General features: G+C 62.6%; 2 protein-coding genes across 4 annotated transcripts in view; one reads left to right on the top strand and one right to left on the bottom strand.

The window, feature by feature from the left end:
• BRF1 (BRF1 RNA polymerase III transcription initiation factor subunit) overlaps positions 1–15550 on the top strand; it is a 160391-nt gene that overhangs the window by 62050 nt on the left and 82791 nt on the right. For all 3 annotated transcript variants that reach the window (XM_029058868.1, XM_029058871.2, XM_029058869.2), the window contains one exon: positions 7539–7611. In XM_029058868.1, the coding sequence (XP_028914701.1) occupies positions 7539–7611 (73 nt within the window). The remainder of the gene's footprint in view (positions 1–7538; positions 7612–15550) is intronic.
• BTBD6 (BTB domain containing 6) lies at positions 10479–12944 on the bottom strand. The gene is made up of 4 exons (XM_029058872.2): positions 12624–12944; positions 12148–12238; positions 11792–11910; positions 10479–11512 (listed from the first exon to the last, which is right to left on the bottom strand). The coding sequence occupies exons 1-4, from the start codon at positions 12836–12838 to the stop codon at positions 10480–10482; spliced, it is 1458 nt and encodes a 485-aa protein (XP_028914705.1). The 5' UTR covers positions 12839–12944; the 3' UTR covers position 10479.

The following is a 15550-nucleotide window of genomic DNA, read 5'->3' as shown; positions in this document are numbered from 1 at the left end:
TTGGGTAACCGTGAGATATGAACAGTTTTCCCTGGTTTTATGTTTGTTTATACAACCCCATGGTTTGAGCGTAGGAGTCTATATGCACATACACACACAAACACACACGACTCTGTCTCTCACTCGCTTTCTCCCTCTCTGATAACGAATTGTACCAATCAGATGGTGTGGCTATTTCTGTCTTCGCAGCTGTCTTTTTACGTGGTATCCCTCTGAAGGAGACCGCCAAAATAGATGTTGGTCACGCTAAGAATAAGTGGTGGAATTGAAACTATCTAACGTATCTCCGCCCCTTCAAAGAACATCCCCGGCGCTATCTGCGGTGCATTCAACCAGGGAGGGATCACATGCCCTGCCCATTCAATTTCAAAGAAAAAGGGGTTTTTAAATAGTGCTGATTCCCCAGCGGTAGTTCATCCCAGCTGTTCCCCGAAGCCTGAGGAGCTGTGGATCGAGGGACCCGCCCCAGGTTCAGAGGCACCCGGCGAATGAACCTCTCGAGAACGGGGCCAAATTTCCAGCCTCCCCCTTCTTGGTAGGAAGCCCTGGGGGATTGGTGGGGAGGGCTCCGATATATAGAGCTGAGGTTTCTCAACCTTTCTGGGGAAAGCTCCTCTGGGGTAAAGCTCCCCGGCATCCGCCTCTTTCCCCCTTATCGAAAGTTATCCGTCACACTTGATGATGACCCTGTGTGCGGATAGGTGTGTCTGGGCCACAGAGTCCTAATGCTCAACTCCCAGTCTTGGCCTCACCGCGTGCACCCCCGAAAATACGCATATTTGCCGTGAGCAGAGCCTTGACGCTCTACGTTCCTGCCTCCCAAGAGAGCCGTTCCTCTCCAGATCGCGGCGCGTCGTCCTGGTCCGTCTGCCCCCGTTGTCCCCGAGCGTCGTCCCAGTGGGTGCTCGACCCTGCCTCGAGCACGTTTTCTCAATCCCCCCCGGTCGTCGGTGGCCTCGGTCGGCCGCACCGGAGCCGTTTGGGCATCCTCCTGTCATCCGTTCTCCCACCCGGGGAGGCCGGGTCGAAGGAGCAGCGCTCATCCGTCACCCGACTGACCCACGGCCCGGCTCGGTTGTCCGTGATCCCGTCGGGCCGCTTGACGTCGAATGTGGCTCGTGAGTTGTTGAAACGGTCCAAGGCGTCAAAGGTGTTAGGAGCGGTGGTTGGGTTTTCACAACGATTTAGGTGCCGAAACCATGCGGTCGGCCTGCGGGTGGGTTTGCAGACTGACGGCAGCGTGGTTTGATGCCTGCCTGCCTGCCACCCGCTCCCCCAAACACACACCGGGCCCAGAAGACTGCCGGCTTTCTTAGCCTGAATCTCTCCTTCCTTGTCTTTGGTTGCGTTGTCGGATAGTGTGCTGCTTAGGTGGTGGAATTCCCACGGTTTCGTTCAGTCTGGGATGCCGGCGGAGAGCTTTGGTTGTGTGTATAGTTTCCCGGGTGAAGGCCGGTGGGTTACTTGGGTTTTTTCCGACTTGCCGCCTCAAACAGCGTGGCCTAGTGGAAGGGGCATGGGCCTGGGTGTCAGAACAATAATAATAATAATGATGATGATGGTATTTGTTAAGCGCTTACTATGTGCCAAGGACTCTTCTAACCGCCGGGGTGGATACAAGATAATCACGTTGTCCCACGTGGGGCTCACGGTCTCCAATCCCCATTTTACAGAAGAGGGAACTGAGGCCCAGAGAAGTGAGGCGCCTTGCCCAGAGTCACACAGCAGACAAGTGGCGGAGGGGGGATTAGAACTCACCACCTCTGACTCCCAAGCCCGGGCCCTTTCCACTAGGCCACGGTGCTTCGCGCCACAGACCTGGGTTCCAATCCCAGCTCCTCCACTTGCGGGCCGTGTGACCTCGGGCGAATCAACACGGCTTCTCTGTGCGTCAGTCCCCTCATTTGCAAATCGGGGATTCAATACCTGTTCTCCTTCCTACTTAGACCTTGAGCCCATGTGGGCTGTAATAGTCTTATATGTACCCCAGCGCTTACTTCATCGCTTGATCCCTAATAAGTGCTTAACAAATAGCCGTTGTTATTATTATTATTATTATACCCTTATCAATCAATGGTATTTATTCATTCAGTTGCATTCATTGAGCGCTTACCGCGTGCAGAGCACTGTACTAAGCGCTTGGAAAGTACAGGTCAGCAACAAATAGAGACAATCCCTGCCCACAACGGGCTCACAGTCTAGATGGGGGGGGGAGACAGACATTTAGACAAGTAAATAGGCATCAGTAGCATCAACAGAAATAGAAGGATAGATATATACATATCATTAATAGAAATAGAATTATAAATATGTACAAAAATACACAAGTGCTGCGGGGCCGGGAGGGGGGTAGAGCAAAGGGAGCGAGTCGGGGCGATGGGCAGGGGGAGAAGAGGAAAAGGGGGCTCAATCTGGGCCGGCCTCCCGGAGGAGGCGAACCTTCGGCAGGGCTTCGAAGGGGGCGAATGTGATCGTTCGGCGGATTTGAGGAGGGAGGGCGTTGCAGGCCAGAGGTAGGACGTGGGCCGGGGGTCGACGGCGGGACAGGCGAGAACGAGGCCCGGTGAGGAGGTGAGCGGCGGCAGAGGAGCGGAGCGTGAGGGCTGGGATGGAGAAGGAGGGAAGGGAGGGGAGGTAGGAGGAGGCCGGGGGATGGACGGCCTGGAAGCCAACGGTGAGGAGTTTTCGCTTGATACGGAGGTTGTTAGGCAACCACTGGAGATTTTCGAGGAGGGGGGTGATATGCCCAGAACACCTTTGTAGAAAGATAATCCGGGCAGCAGAGCGAGGTATAGACCGAAGCGGGGAGAGGCAGGAGGCCGGGAGATCAGAAAGGAGGCCGATGCAGTCGTCCAGTCGGGAGAGGACGAGCGACCGTATTAATGTGGGAGCGGTCTGCATGGAGATGAAAGGGCGGATCTTGGCGATGTGGTGAAGGTGACACCGGCGGGTCTTGGTAATGGATTGGCTGTGTGGGGTGAATGAGACAGCGGAGTCCAAGATGACAGCAAGGTTCATTCATTCATTCAGAAGTATTTATTGAGCGCTTACTAGGTGCAGAGCACTGTACTGAGCGCTTGGAATGGACAGTTCGGCAGCAGGGACGGTCCCTGCCCACTGACGGGCTTACAGTCTTATCGGGGGAGCCGGACAGAAACGGTAGCAGTAAATAGAATCGAGGGGATGGACATGTCATTTGGTTGCGGACTCGTGAGTCGGGAAGGACGGCCGTGCCGTCCACAGTGACGGGAGAGTCGGGGAGAGGACGGGGTTTGGGAGGGAAGATGAGGAGCTCGGTCTCGGACGCGTTGCGTTTTAGGTGGCGGGAGGACGGGTCCAGGTGGAGCTGTGAGCCTGGAGGGAGGGAGAGAGAACTTACCGGGTGTCGAGTCCTGTACTCTGTGCCTGTGAGTGAACGATACGGTAGAGTTCGTAGACAGGTTCACTGCTCACGGTTCAGCAGGGCTGACGGACGTTAAGGGTTCTTAGGAGTTGGCATGATTTTAGTGGGGCTTTGAAGATGGGGAGAGTGGTGGTCCGTCAGATTGGTTTTTATGGTATTCGTTAAGTGGTTACTACGTGTCGAGCGCCGTTGGAAGCGCTGGGGTAGACGCAGGTTAATCAGGCCAGATGCAGTCCCTGCCCCACGTGGAGTTCCGAGTCTGAAGAGGCAGAACGGGTATCGAACGCCCGTTTTGGAGCGGAGGAAACTGAGATGCAGAGAAGTGAAGTCCGACTTGCCCGGAGTCACACAGCCAGCAAGCGGCGGCGGCGGCGGGATTAGAAGCCAGCTCCTCTGCCTCCCAGGCCCATGCTTTTTTTCCACCGGGCCACGCTCCGTCCACACTGAAGGAGGGAGTTGCAGGCCAGAAGGAGGACGTAGGCAAGGGGTGCTGGCGAGACAAAGGAGGAGGAGGCCCAGCCCGTAACTGTGGGCTGATGCTGAGAAGCGGTTCCCGGTCCTCTGCCGATCTTCTTGGCCGTGAGCCCCTAAGAAGCAGCCGCCTACAAACAGAAACAGTCGTTCCAGAGTGACTGGGATTTTTTTTAGGTCCTTACAACCTGTCGTCGCGAGAGTTTTCCCAAGGGAATGTATTTCCGCTCTTATTTTTTTTAGCGGCATCTGTTAAGCGCGTACCGTGTGTCGGACACCGTTCTAGAATTAGGCGCTCTAACCCTCTTGGCCACCGTCCTTTCCAGTCACTGGTATCTGCTGAAACCAAGGCACCCTCCCGGGCTCTGGGAATGGGAGATAGGAGAAGGGTGCTTTTATTAATAATAATGACGATAGTGGTATCTGGTAGGCACTTACTACGTGCCAAGCTCCGTTCTAAGCCCTGGGATAGAAAGAAGGTAATCGAGTTGTCCCACGTGGGGCTCGCGGTCTTCGTCCCCATTTTACAGATGAGGGAACTGAGGCACAGAGAAGTGACGCGGCTCGCCCCAGGTCACACAGCAGACGAGTGGCGGAGCCGGGATTAGAACCCACGTCCCCTGACTCCCAAACCCCTGCCTCTAGCCACTAGGCCATGCTGCTTTTGCCTCTAAGGAGCTCATAGTCAGCGTCCACTTTGCTCTTCCCTTCTCCCGGCCCCACAGCACTTCGGGGCATGTCTGTAATTTTATTTCTTTGTGTCGCTGCCTGTCTCCCACCTCTAGACTCTCAGCTCGTTGTGGGCGGGGAATGTCACCGTTTATTGCTGTAGTCTCCCAAGTGCTCAGTACAGTGCTCTGCACACGGTAAGCGCTCGATGAAGTCGACTGAATGAACGAATCCCTCTCTCCCCTCAGAGCTTTCCCAGAGCCACATCCCAAAGCCTGCGTTCCCCCCGGTGTCACAGACCCCGCCGGGGAACCGAAAAGAGGGATAGGCAATTCGAAGCCTCCCACGGCACCCACCTCTCCAAGGGCCCGAAGTTCCTCAGCTGCTGGAGCCGCGCGCGCGTTTCCGTTCTTAAACCGGGCAGCTTTTCACTTCAGCTCTTCACACGTCATCCGTTAAAGGTTGTTGGCCCCGAGGCCTTCGGCCCGTCAGAAGGCGGTCTTCTCACCCTGGCGTGGAGCCGGAGGGAACCCAGAGGGCCCAGGGGAGGGATGCAAGGGGAATCCCCTTTTACTTAAGAGGAGGGGTGGGGGGAGCGTCAGAAGATCGCCCTGAAGCAAGTCGGGGAAATGAAGCGCCTTGCGTTCCCGTTGCCAACAAGATGCCCGGTAAGGCCAGGAGGGAAGATTGGGCAAAGAGGGTACGGAATCAGCACTGCAAATGGAGCTGATGATCCACAGGGCGGGGCACCCGGGATCGAGACCCACCTGTCCTGTAGGCTTCCTCTGGGACCACCCCTCACAAATGCAAAAAAAAAAAAAAACCCCATAAAAGGATCGCCTAGGCAAGGTCTTGGGTCTTGCCTACTTAACATTCAGAAGATGAAAGCAGTTCTCACTGAGATGAGTAGCTGGGGGCCGATTGAAAGATGCTTTAGAATTTCAGAAGCCCAAAGGCGCGTCTTAGGGTGATGGAGAATCGAATCCCCCCCGCCCCAGGCTGTGTTTTTTAAAGAAGGTCTCTGGACTTGAAAATGCTTAGGGGGAAGGGAGAGGGGAGAGAGAGACCCCCACCCAAGAATTTTCAAGTCCAGACCTTATGCGTATCTTCACATATGTACACACACACACACACACACACACACACACAAATATAGAAGCTGTGAGAGGACAAAGGAAACTTAGACTAGCCTGAAATTTAAATAGCTCTCAGGGAAACACTGTAAGAGGAGAGGAACTGGTAACCCAGCTATGTAAACGGATGGAAAGAGAACAGCTATCCACCGGTTGGTGGCTGCATCTTGGAAACCTTTCTGATTCAGATGCGCAGCGGTGTTCGCGGAGTGGAGAGAGAGCCAGGTAGCCACCTTGCCGTCCAGACACGGGGTGGCTTGAGAGGGGGAAGGTGAAGTACATCGCGCCTCCTACCAAGGAGGGAAAACGCAAACGGAAGACACGGGCGGCGGCGGCGGCCGCCGCCGAGCCGTGTTTTCTGCCCCAGACGAAACACAGAAACTAGGGTTCCCGAGGCTGGAGGAGGAAAGATCCCATTCGCTGTGGTCCCGCGAAGACGGAAGACCCGGGGTCCCGCCGTTGGGCAAACGGAGGGCGGCGTTCAAGCCTCTCCTAGGTCAGTCAGACGGTACGGTTTGTCGAGAAGCCTTCGGAAGCCCGGGAGCTCGGAAGGGAACATAGAAAGTGAAAGCCACTTGGGAAGGCAATCTGATTTGGGCTTAATGAAATCCGTTCCCTCTCCGACGGCTAAGCCGAGAGTACGTCCTTCAGTGAGCGCCTCACGGGGGGAAGGGGAAAAACAGTCGCCGCGAAGCCCCTCTGTTGCAGAACACGGCGGATCCTAACCCAGGTCGGCGGCCTGCCCGTTCTGCCGGTGTCCGGTTGCTGCCCTACGCCGGCCTGCGAGCTCGGAGCGGCAGCTGGAGGTGGGGCCGGATTGGGCGGCCGGGGCCTGGCCTCCCCGCGCTCCGGGAGGACGGTCCGGGCCCGGCAGGGATTCAGCGGAGGGAAGGAATCTAGGAGAGCAGGGGAGGGCTGGGGAGTTTCCGGTTGGAAGAGGGGCAGCGAGTCCCTGCAGCCCGGTGCTCAGACCTGAACCTCCAGGCCCGGCCACCCTCTTGAAGATTCAGCGGTTGTCAATATCTCCGTCGCCTTCTAAGAAGCAGCGTGGCCCACTGGGTAGAGCCCGGGCCTGGGAGTCAGAAGGACCTGGGTTCTAATCCCAGCTCGGTCACTCGTCTGCTCCGTGCCCTGGGCGAGTCGCTGGACTTCTCAGTCACCTCATATGAAAATTGGGGATCGAGACCGTGAGCCCGATGTGGACTGAGTCCAACCCGATCGGCGTCCGTCTACCCTGGCGCTTAGTAGCGTGCCTGACCCCTAGTACTAGAGAAGCAGCCTGACCCAATGGAAAGCACGTGGGCTTGGGACAGTCGGGGGACGTGGGTTCCGATCCCGGCCCTGCCACGTGTCTGCTGTGTGACTTTGGGCGAGTCAGTTGCCTTCCCCGTGCCTCAGTTTCCTCATCTGTAAAATGTGGGTTAATCCTACTCCCTCCTGCTTACTTTGAGCCCTGTGTGAGACAGGGACTGTGTCCAACTCGATTAACGTGTCTCTACCCCAGGACTTAGAACAGCACCTGACTCATAGTAAGCGCTTAATAACAAGTACTATTAGTAGTAGTAGTAATAGTAGTAAGCACCGAACAAATACCATTAAAAAAAAAAAAATCCTACCGACACCGCCAAGGCCTAGCTGCGCTTTTTTTTTTTATTTTTTTAATCCGCTCTTCTCATAGCTTGAGCGGAAATTTTCCCTTTCAGGCACATGGAGCAACTGAATCCGGCACATCTGGAAACATTTTTCAGAATGCTGGTGTGCGGGGGGTTCTTTAAAAGTGGTATAATAGAAGCTCTTTTCTTTTTACGGCTTGGCATTAAAATCTAAAAATGCAAACGTCTTTTTTTTTTTTTTTTTGGTAGGTTAATGTCTACGTGTTGGGAAAAACCTTTCTCCTGCTGGCCCGAGAACTCTGCATCAACGCTCCGGCTATAGGTACGTCTCGGGGTCGTCTCTCCCCCGGGAGATACGACGTGCTCGGACTCCAGAGACGAGATGGAACGTTTTTAGAGACGAGGGAAAGAAAGGGGCAGAGGACTTGGAAGTCCGGGAACGTCCCAAGACGAGAGGAAATCACTGGAAACGGTTGGGGGAGGGGAAGGGGGCGGGGGGGGGGTCGCCTTCTCGTGTAGAAACCAGAAACGTGGGCTGCCCGCTTTTCCATTTTCAGGCATATTTCGTTTGTTGCGTGTTTCATCTGGGTGGGCCTGAATAGGGGTGGGAGGGTCGGACGTGGGTGAAGCGTTTGAAAAGTTGTAGAATGTAGCTGAAATTCATTCCTGCGGTTCTTCCTTCTTAGGCATCTGCGTATTTAACTTCTGGAGCATAAGCCTCTTAAAGGGAAATTTCTTTGGGACGGCAGTCGAACTCCAGTTGTCATTTTCATTTAGTCTCTTTGGAAGCTTTCCTGACGTTTTATAGATTGTCTTTAGCTCGGGCCCGTGAACGGCGGCTGAGTCAAGCGGTAGAGCGAACTGGCTGACACGTGTGCTTTTTTTCATCTGGGACAGGCTTCTGGTTTCCCGAGCTCTCCGTCTGGATAGGGTTAGTACAGACAGGCACACCTGTTTGAGGTGAGCCAGGGCCGGGGTCCGAGGACCCCGTCTTTGGCCGTTTACGGAGCGGCTTGGCAACTTGGCTTTCTTGGGGAAGCCAGTCCCGCCTGGGCCAGGTTGGACTGCCCATCCGTCAGTCATCGGTACTTCCTGAGCACTTACTGCGTGCAGAGCAGAGTGCCGGGGGGAGAGTACAGCACAACCGAGCCGGTAGACCCGTCCGCTGCCCGCGACGACCCTACCGTCCGGTCTGAGCTCTGCCCCTCCCCCGAGACTCCGGTCCCGCCGGTTCCCACGGAATATGATTTTTAAAAGAGGGCGTCAAGCGTCCGCCGCGTGCCAGGCACCGTCCCAAGTGCTGGAGTGGACACAAGACGATCGATTTGAACACGGTGTCTGTCCCACGTGGGGCTCACGGTCTTAACCCCCGTTTTACAGATGAGGTAACCGAGGCCCAGAGAAGTGAAGCGACTTGCCCGGGGTCCCCCGGCAGACGAGCGGTGGAGCCGGGATCAGGACCCCCCCGACTCCCAGGCCCCGCTCTACCCGTCGTGTTCTCTGGAGCGGCGACATTTAAGTCGCCGGTGGTTCTGGGACAAGGCAGGGTGACCGGCTCCGCCGTGGGGAGCAGGTAGGGGGGCCGGGTGTCTCAGCGGCCCCATCTTGGATTTCTCTGGGCCCCAGAGGGGGAAGGAGAAGGCAGCTGACGGGTCCTGAGGAAAGGCGACACCCTCCGGGCCTCGGGACTCTAGGTTCTCGGCGTCAGGCGCCGTAGCGGATTTGGGGGCGTGGGAGAGGGGTGCCGTGGGGAGAGTCTAGGGACCGGGTCGGTCAGTCGATGGTACCCGTTGAGCGCTTACTGGGTGGAGAGCGCTGGACCGTTCCAGCCTCGGTTCCTCTCTCCCTTCCTCCCCAGTAGTCAGCGAGCGGCAGGGATACCTTTCGGAAACAGCCCGAGCCGTCAGCCTCCAGCTGCGCGGGAAGCCCCGGGCCCTCCTTCCCGGAGGGGCAGTCGGCCGGCTCGCGTCCCCAGTCGCTCAGCGGAAGAACAGGGTGAGGAGCAGTGTTGGAGACGGGGCGGAAGGCTCCGTTCTCGGTCGAGATACCGTCGTAGTTTACCCCGAGCCCTCCCTAAATCTAGTCGTGGCGCCGCCCCGCCTCGGAAGGAGGCCCAGGCCGAGTCCGATGAGCTCCGTTCCGGGGACGGGGGAGCGATCTGTCACCCGCGGGCCTCTTCCGCCGCAGCTGGGGGTCCGGGAGGGTGCCGTCAGGCTGGCCCGAGGTCGGGCTTAACACCTCCGGGCCCTGGCCGGCCTCCTCTCCCGTTGTTTCCGCTCAAACGGTGAGCTGGGGCGGCGGGGTGGGGAGAGTGCCGTCTTCCTCACCCAGGCTAGAGCTCCGGGACCTTTTAAAAATTCGCCCCCCGACCACTCCTGTGGCCCATAAAATTGGCTAACGATCAAAGGGGCCCGCGGAACGGCCCCTTTACAGGTCCTGGTTTTACCGCGCTGAGAAGAGCGAGGGGGTCGGGGAAGAGTCGCCGGTGAAGCCCAACAGTCATCCAGCCCCACTTTAGGACGGCGTGAATCGGGGGGGTGGGGTGGGGGGAGGCGCCGGTTCGGTGGACGCGGGCGAGGGCTCAAGCCAGCTAGGATGGAGCAGACCAGGCACGCGTTGTTTCGGAAAGAAAAGTTGGCTCGCTCTCGCGGCGCGCGGCGTCCGGTCGCCCGGCGGACTCGGTGTCTCAAATCCGGGTGCTTCCCCGGTGTCCAGCCAGGGCAGGGATATCAACACCCTCCCCCCCCGCCCCCCCCCCCGCGCCGCTCCGGCAAGAGTGACCCATTACACGTTTCGAGGGGCAAGGTAAAACGCTTTATAACTTACAGGGTGGTGGTTGGTTTTTTTTTTTTTTTTTTTTTAAAACCGCTCTATTTTAGAATGCTCTCTCGGAGTCCGCTATATACAAAACGGACGCACGCGAGGCGCCGCGCCGTATCAGCGCTGGCCGCCCGGCGCCCCTTCGGATAAGGCAGGTAGCTTACGAATAAATAAAACGAGATTAAGCCCGACAGCACCCCTTCACGTCGGCCGCCGGGAGCCCGCCGCCCGGGGCGGGCGAGGCGCGGACCGCCCCCGCGGGCGCCGGTTTCCGGAAAGGGATCCCGGCCCCGGGGGCGGCGGGATGGGCATCCCCCCCGCCCGTCCCTTCCCCTCCCGCCCGCTCCCCTTCCCCCCCCCCCGCCCCGCCTCACGCATAGAAAATGAGTTCCGGAATCTGTCCCCCCTGGACTCCCGTGCCGTTGGTGCTGTCCGAGGAGCACTGGAACTGGAACGTCACTTTCCCGCACTGCACCTCCGTCATGCCCTCCTGGCCGAAGTAGCTGAGCTCGTTGCCGTCCAGGATGGCGCTGACGTTGTAGAAGGTGTCCTGCTCCACCTGGACCGGGTGCTCGAACCAGACGGCGAAGGTGTTGCTCGAGCCGTCGGAGACGAACTCGGTGAGGTTCTGGGCCAGCGGGACGCCGAGGCGCTTGAGTTCGATCCGGACGCCGTACCGGGCCCTGCCGGAGCTCGACCCGTACAGGCCCAGCCCGGCGACGAATATCCTCCGGTCGACCGCGAACTGGATGCTGTCGCAGCGGCCGCGGTACCTCCACTGGTTGCCGCGGTAGGCGGACGACTGGAAGCGGTGACACCTCTGCGGGGCCGGCCCCTTGCGCTTGGCCAGCGGGAAGTCCAGCTCGGGCTTGTTGGCGGCCGTGTACCAGAGGAAGACGCCGCGGGTCTCCTCCAGGGTGAGGACGTCCGACTGGGCCGCCCCGTTGGCGAACTCCTCCAGGGTCATGGTGGGGATGCGGACCAGGTAGAGGGCCCCGCCCAGCACCTTCCTCTTGTTGGCGGGGCTGGCGGCCAGGCCCCGCCGCCCGCACTCGGCCTCCGCCCAGCCGAGGACGGCCTCGAACACCACCGCCTCCTTGGCGTTGAGCGCCTCCCGCGCCAGGATGATCTCCAGCGTCTGCCGGTCGATCTCGCGGAAGCCCTCGGAGGCGAGGGCCATCTCGGCCTGGGCGTCGATGACCTCCCAGCACCGCCGCGTCAGCTCCGGCTCCTCGAAGAGGCGGCTCTGGGAGAGGAGGACGCAGGCGTTCTTGGCCTCCAGGCTCGTCTCCAGGAAGTCGACGCAGGCCTTGGCCAGCGCGGGGACGATGTACTTCTTGGCCGCGTACAGCGTGGCCAGCACCGTGTCGGCCTCCAGCTCGATCTCGTCGCTGTACAGGTACCTGGGCGGACGGGGAGCCCCCGCCGGGGCGGGGGCGACGCGAGGACGCGGCCGGGCGGGCCCGCGACGCTCGGGGCGGGGGGGGGAGGACGGGACGGCCGAAGCGGCGGGAGCCGCGTTCCCGCCCCCGTCCGGACCCCGTCCCCCGCCCCGGGGGATCCCGCGCCGGGCGGACCGCCGGGCCGGGGGCTCGGAAGAAGGGACCCCGGAGGGAGCGGGCCCCCCCCGGCCCCGAAATCCTCCCCGTCCCCTGCTCCCCGCGGGGGCGGACGCCACTCACTTCAGCAAGACGAGGAAGGCGGCGGGTTCCACGTCGGGGATGTGGATCTCCGACCCGACCTCGGCCAGGTCCCCGTAGAACATGGCGTAGAAGACGGAGCTCCCCACCGCCAGGACGTACTGGGAAGGAGGAGGGTTTGCGGTCGGGACCGCCGGCGATTCCCTAATCCCGGGAGCCGCCGGTCGGCGCGGAGGGCCCGGGCCGGGCCGGCGGGGGCGGGTCACGGGTTCGAGTCCCGCCCGTCGGCCGGGCGACCCCGGGGCCGGTCGCCTCCGCCTCCCCGGGCCCCGGCGCCCCCGGCCTCGCCCCGCGTCCGACCGCCGCCGCCGCCCTCGTCGTCCGTCACGACTACCGACCTTGTGAGCGGGGACCGTCCTGGACGCCCCGACGGGGCCGACGACGAAGCGGACGTCGGCCATGAGTTCGTTGTTGAACATGAGCGCGTTCCTGGGGGGGGGGGGGAGGAGGGGGCGGCCGAGGGTGGGCGGCCGCCGCGTGTCCGCGCTGTCCCCACGGCGTCGGCCCCCGTGCCCGCCCCGTGCCCGCGGTGTCCACCCCGTGCCCGCCCTGTGCTCACCCCTATACCCACCCTGTGCCCACGGTGTCCACCCCGGGCCGACCCCCGTGCTCACCCCAGTTCCCCCCCCCCCCGTGCCCACGGCGTCCTCCCCCGGACTCACCCTGTGCCCACGGTGCTCACCCGGTGCCCACCCCGCGCCCCCCTCCCGGCCCCGGTGCCAGGGCGCGGCAGTCCCGACGGCGGCCGCGAGGGGGCGCGGCGGGCCCGGCCCGGGGGCGGCGGGGGGGGGCGGCGGGGGGCGGCGGGGCTCACCTCTCGCGCAGGGTGGGGTGGAAGGCCTGCCAGTGGGCGGGCTCCACGTGGTGGTTGTTGTTGAGGTTGTGCGGCGGCGGCGGGACGCCCGGCCTCTTGGCGGGGGGCGGGGAGGCGGCGGCGGGCGCGGGGGAGGAGGAGGACGACGACGACGAGGCGGCGGCGGCGGCGGCGAGGTCGGTGTGCGCGCTGGCCGGGTAGAGCTCCGCTGCCATCTTCCCCTTCAGCGGGACGCCGGGACCCGCTTCATGGCGGCCCCGGCCCCGGCCGCCTCCGGCCGGCGGGAGACACGAACGTCCCCGGACCCGCTCCCGCTCCCGCCTCCGCCCCCCGCCCCGCGCCTCTAATAGGAGCCGCCGCCGCCGCCGCCGCCGCCGCGCGCGTCAGCCCCGCCACGCCCCCTCGCGCGGCCCGGCCCAATGGGGAGCGCCCGGGGCCTTGGCCACGCCCCCGGGTGGGGCGACGCCCCGCCCACGCGGGCGGGCACGCGGCTCCGGACACGCCCCCGGTCCGATTCGGGCCCATGGGGAGCGTCCGTGGCTTTGGCCGCGCCCCCTGGTCCGATTCGGGCCAATGGGAGCGTTCGTGGCCTTAGCCACGCCCCCGGTCAGATTCGGGCCAATGGGAGCGTTCGTGGCCTTAGCCACGCCCCCTGGTCAGATTCGGGCCCATGGGGAGCGTCCGTGGCTTTGGCCGCGCCCCCTGGTCCGATTCGGGCCAATGGGAGCGTTCGTGGCTTTAGCCACGCCCCCTGGTCAGATTCGGGCCAATGGGAGCGTCCGTGGCTTTAGCCGCGCCCCCTGGTCCGATTCGGGCCAATGGGAGCGTTCGTGGCTTTAGCCACGCCCCCTGGTCCGATTCGGGCCCATGGGGAGCGTCCGTGGCCTTGGCCGCGCCTCCGAGCCCTTCGCCACGCCCCCTCGTGCGGACCGGACCAATGGGGCGCTCCGGGGGATTTAGCCACGCCCCCGGGGGCGTTGGCCCCGCCCCTTCGCTGTGTCCCCCGCCCCGCCCCCTCGTGCGGCCCGGGCCAATGGGCAGCGCCGAGCTGCTAGGCCCCGCCCCCTCGGCCTTCGATGCCGGCCCCGCCCCCGACAGGCAGCGGGGCGCGGGGGTTAGAGCCCCGGCCCGGGAGGCGGGGGGGGGTCTGGGTTCGAATCCCGCCTCCCACCACCGAAGAGCGACGGTGGTGAATGCGGTCCTGACCTGGGCCCGGGCTTCGGAGTCAGAGGTCACGAGTCCGACCCCCGGCTCTGCCGCTCGTCAGCTGTGCGACTGTGGGCGGGTCACTTCGCTTCTCCGGGCCTCGGTTCCCTCATCCGGAAGATGGGGCTTAAAAGCGTGTGAGCCCCACGTGGGACCACCCGATGACCCTGTCTCCCCCCCAGCGCTCAGAGCGGCGCCCGGCACCTAGGAAGCGCCCGGCGGATACCAACGATATTCATCAGGCGTTTATTTAGGACGTGCCGGGCGCCGTTCTGAGCGCTGGGGTGGACGCGGTCCCTTGTCATTCATTCGTTCGTCCCTTCAATTGTATTTATCGAGCGCTGACCGCGCGCGGAGCACCGTGCTGAGCGCTCGGAACGGACGGTCGGGCCGGCGAGACCGTCCCTGCCCCACGCCGGGCTCGCCGGGCCGAGCCCCGTTCTCCAGAGGAGGTGGCTCGAGGCCCAGAGAAGCGAAGCGAGCGGCCCCGGGCGCCACGGGACCTCTCGCACGCGGGGCCCGTCCGCCGCGCCGGCCCGCCTCCCCCGTCCGCCCCGTCGCCTCGGGCCCGTCGCTTCGCGTTCCCGGGCCTCGTCTGAACAACGGGGGGCGGGGGCCGAGTAGGGAAGCAGCGCGGCTCAGCGCAGAGAGCCCGGGCTCGGGAGTCGGAGGTCACGGGTTCGAATCCCGGCTCCGCCGCTTGGCCGCCGGGTGACGACGGCGGTGCCCGTTAAGCGCTCACTCTGGGCGGAGCGCCGTTCTAAGCGCCGGCGGGGGGGCGGGGGGGGACACGGGGTCATCGGGTCGTCCCACGGGAGGCTCGCGGTTAATCCCCGTTTTCCGGACGAGGGAACCGAGGCCCGGAGAAGCCAGGCGACTCGCCCCCACGGTCACGCAGCTGACCGGTGGCCCAGCGGGGATTGGAACCCGTGACCTCTGACTCCCGAGCCCGGGCTCTCTCCGCCGCTGGGCGACGGCGGGCCCGTCGCCTCACTGCTGCGGGCCTCGGTGACCCCGTCTGGGAAACGGGGGTGAAGACCGGGAGCCCACCGGGGACAGCCTGATCACCTCGTATCCCCCCCGGTGCTCCGGACGGTGCCTTGCGCGTAGCGGGCGCTCGGCGAACGGCGACGTGATTATCAGCTTGGATCCACCCCAGCGCTTAGGACGGCGCGCGCCGCGTAGGAAGCAAGTAACGAACGTCGTCGTCGTCGTCGTCCGTCGTCAGATGACAGAACGGGGAGCGGGTCCGCCGACCGGTCGGGACGCGACCCCCGGCCCACGTGGGGCCCGTCGTCTCCGTCCGCGTTCTGCAGCCGCGGGAACTGAGGCGCAGGGAAGCCGAGTGACTTGCCTGAGGAGGTGGCCGAGCCAGGATCAGAACCCAGGTCCTCCTGACTCCCGGGCCCACGCTCTATCCGCTCGGCCGTGCCGCTTCTTAGGCCTGGTCCGTCGCTTCTTGGGGTAGTCTTTAATGAGCGGATACCGATACTCCTGATAGTAGGGTTGGTATCTGTTAAGCGCTTACTGTGGGCCAGGGCACCGTTCCGAGCCCTGGGGGAGATGCAGGGTCATCGGGTCGTCCCGCGTGAGGCCCACGGTCTCCCTCCCCGTTTTCCAGATGAGGGAACCGAGGCGCCGAGAAGCGACTTGCCCACGGTCCCGCCGCCGCCAGGCGGCGGAGCCGGGATTCGAACCCACGACCTCCGACTGCCGAGCCC

This window comes from Ornithorhynchus anatinus, chromosome 1 (assembly GCF_004115215.2).
Source record: "Ornithorhynchus anatinus isolate Pmale09 chromosome 1, mOrnAna1.pri.v4, whole genome shotgun sequence".
Taxonomy (NCBI): domain Eukaryota; kingdom Metazoa; phylum Chordata; class Mammalia; order Monotremata; family Ornithorhynchidae; genus Ornithorhynchus; species Ornithorhynchus anatinus.
Note: the sequence above shows the minus strand (reverse complement) of the source record. Positions and strands in the feature narration are given on the sequence as shown.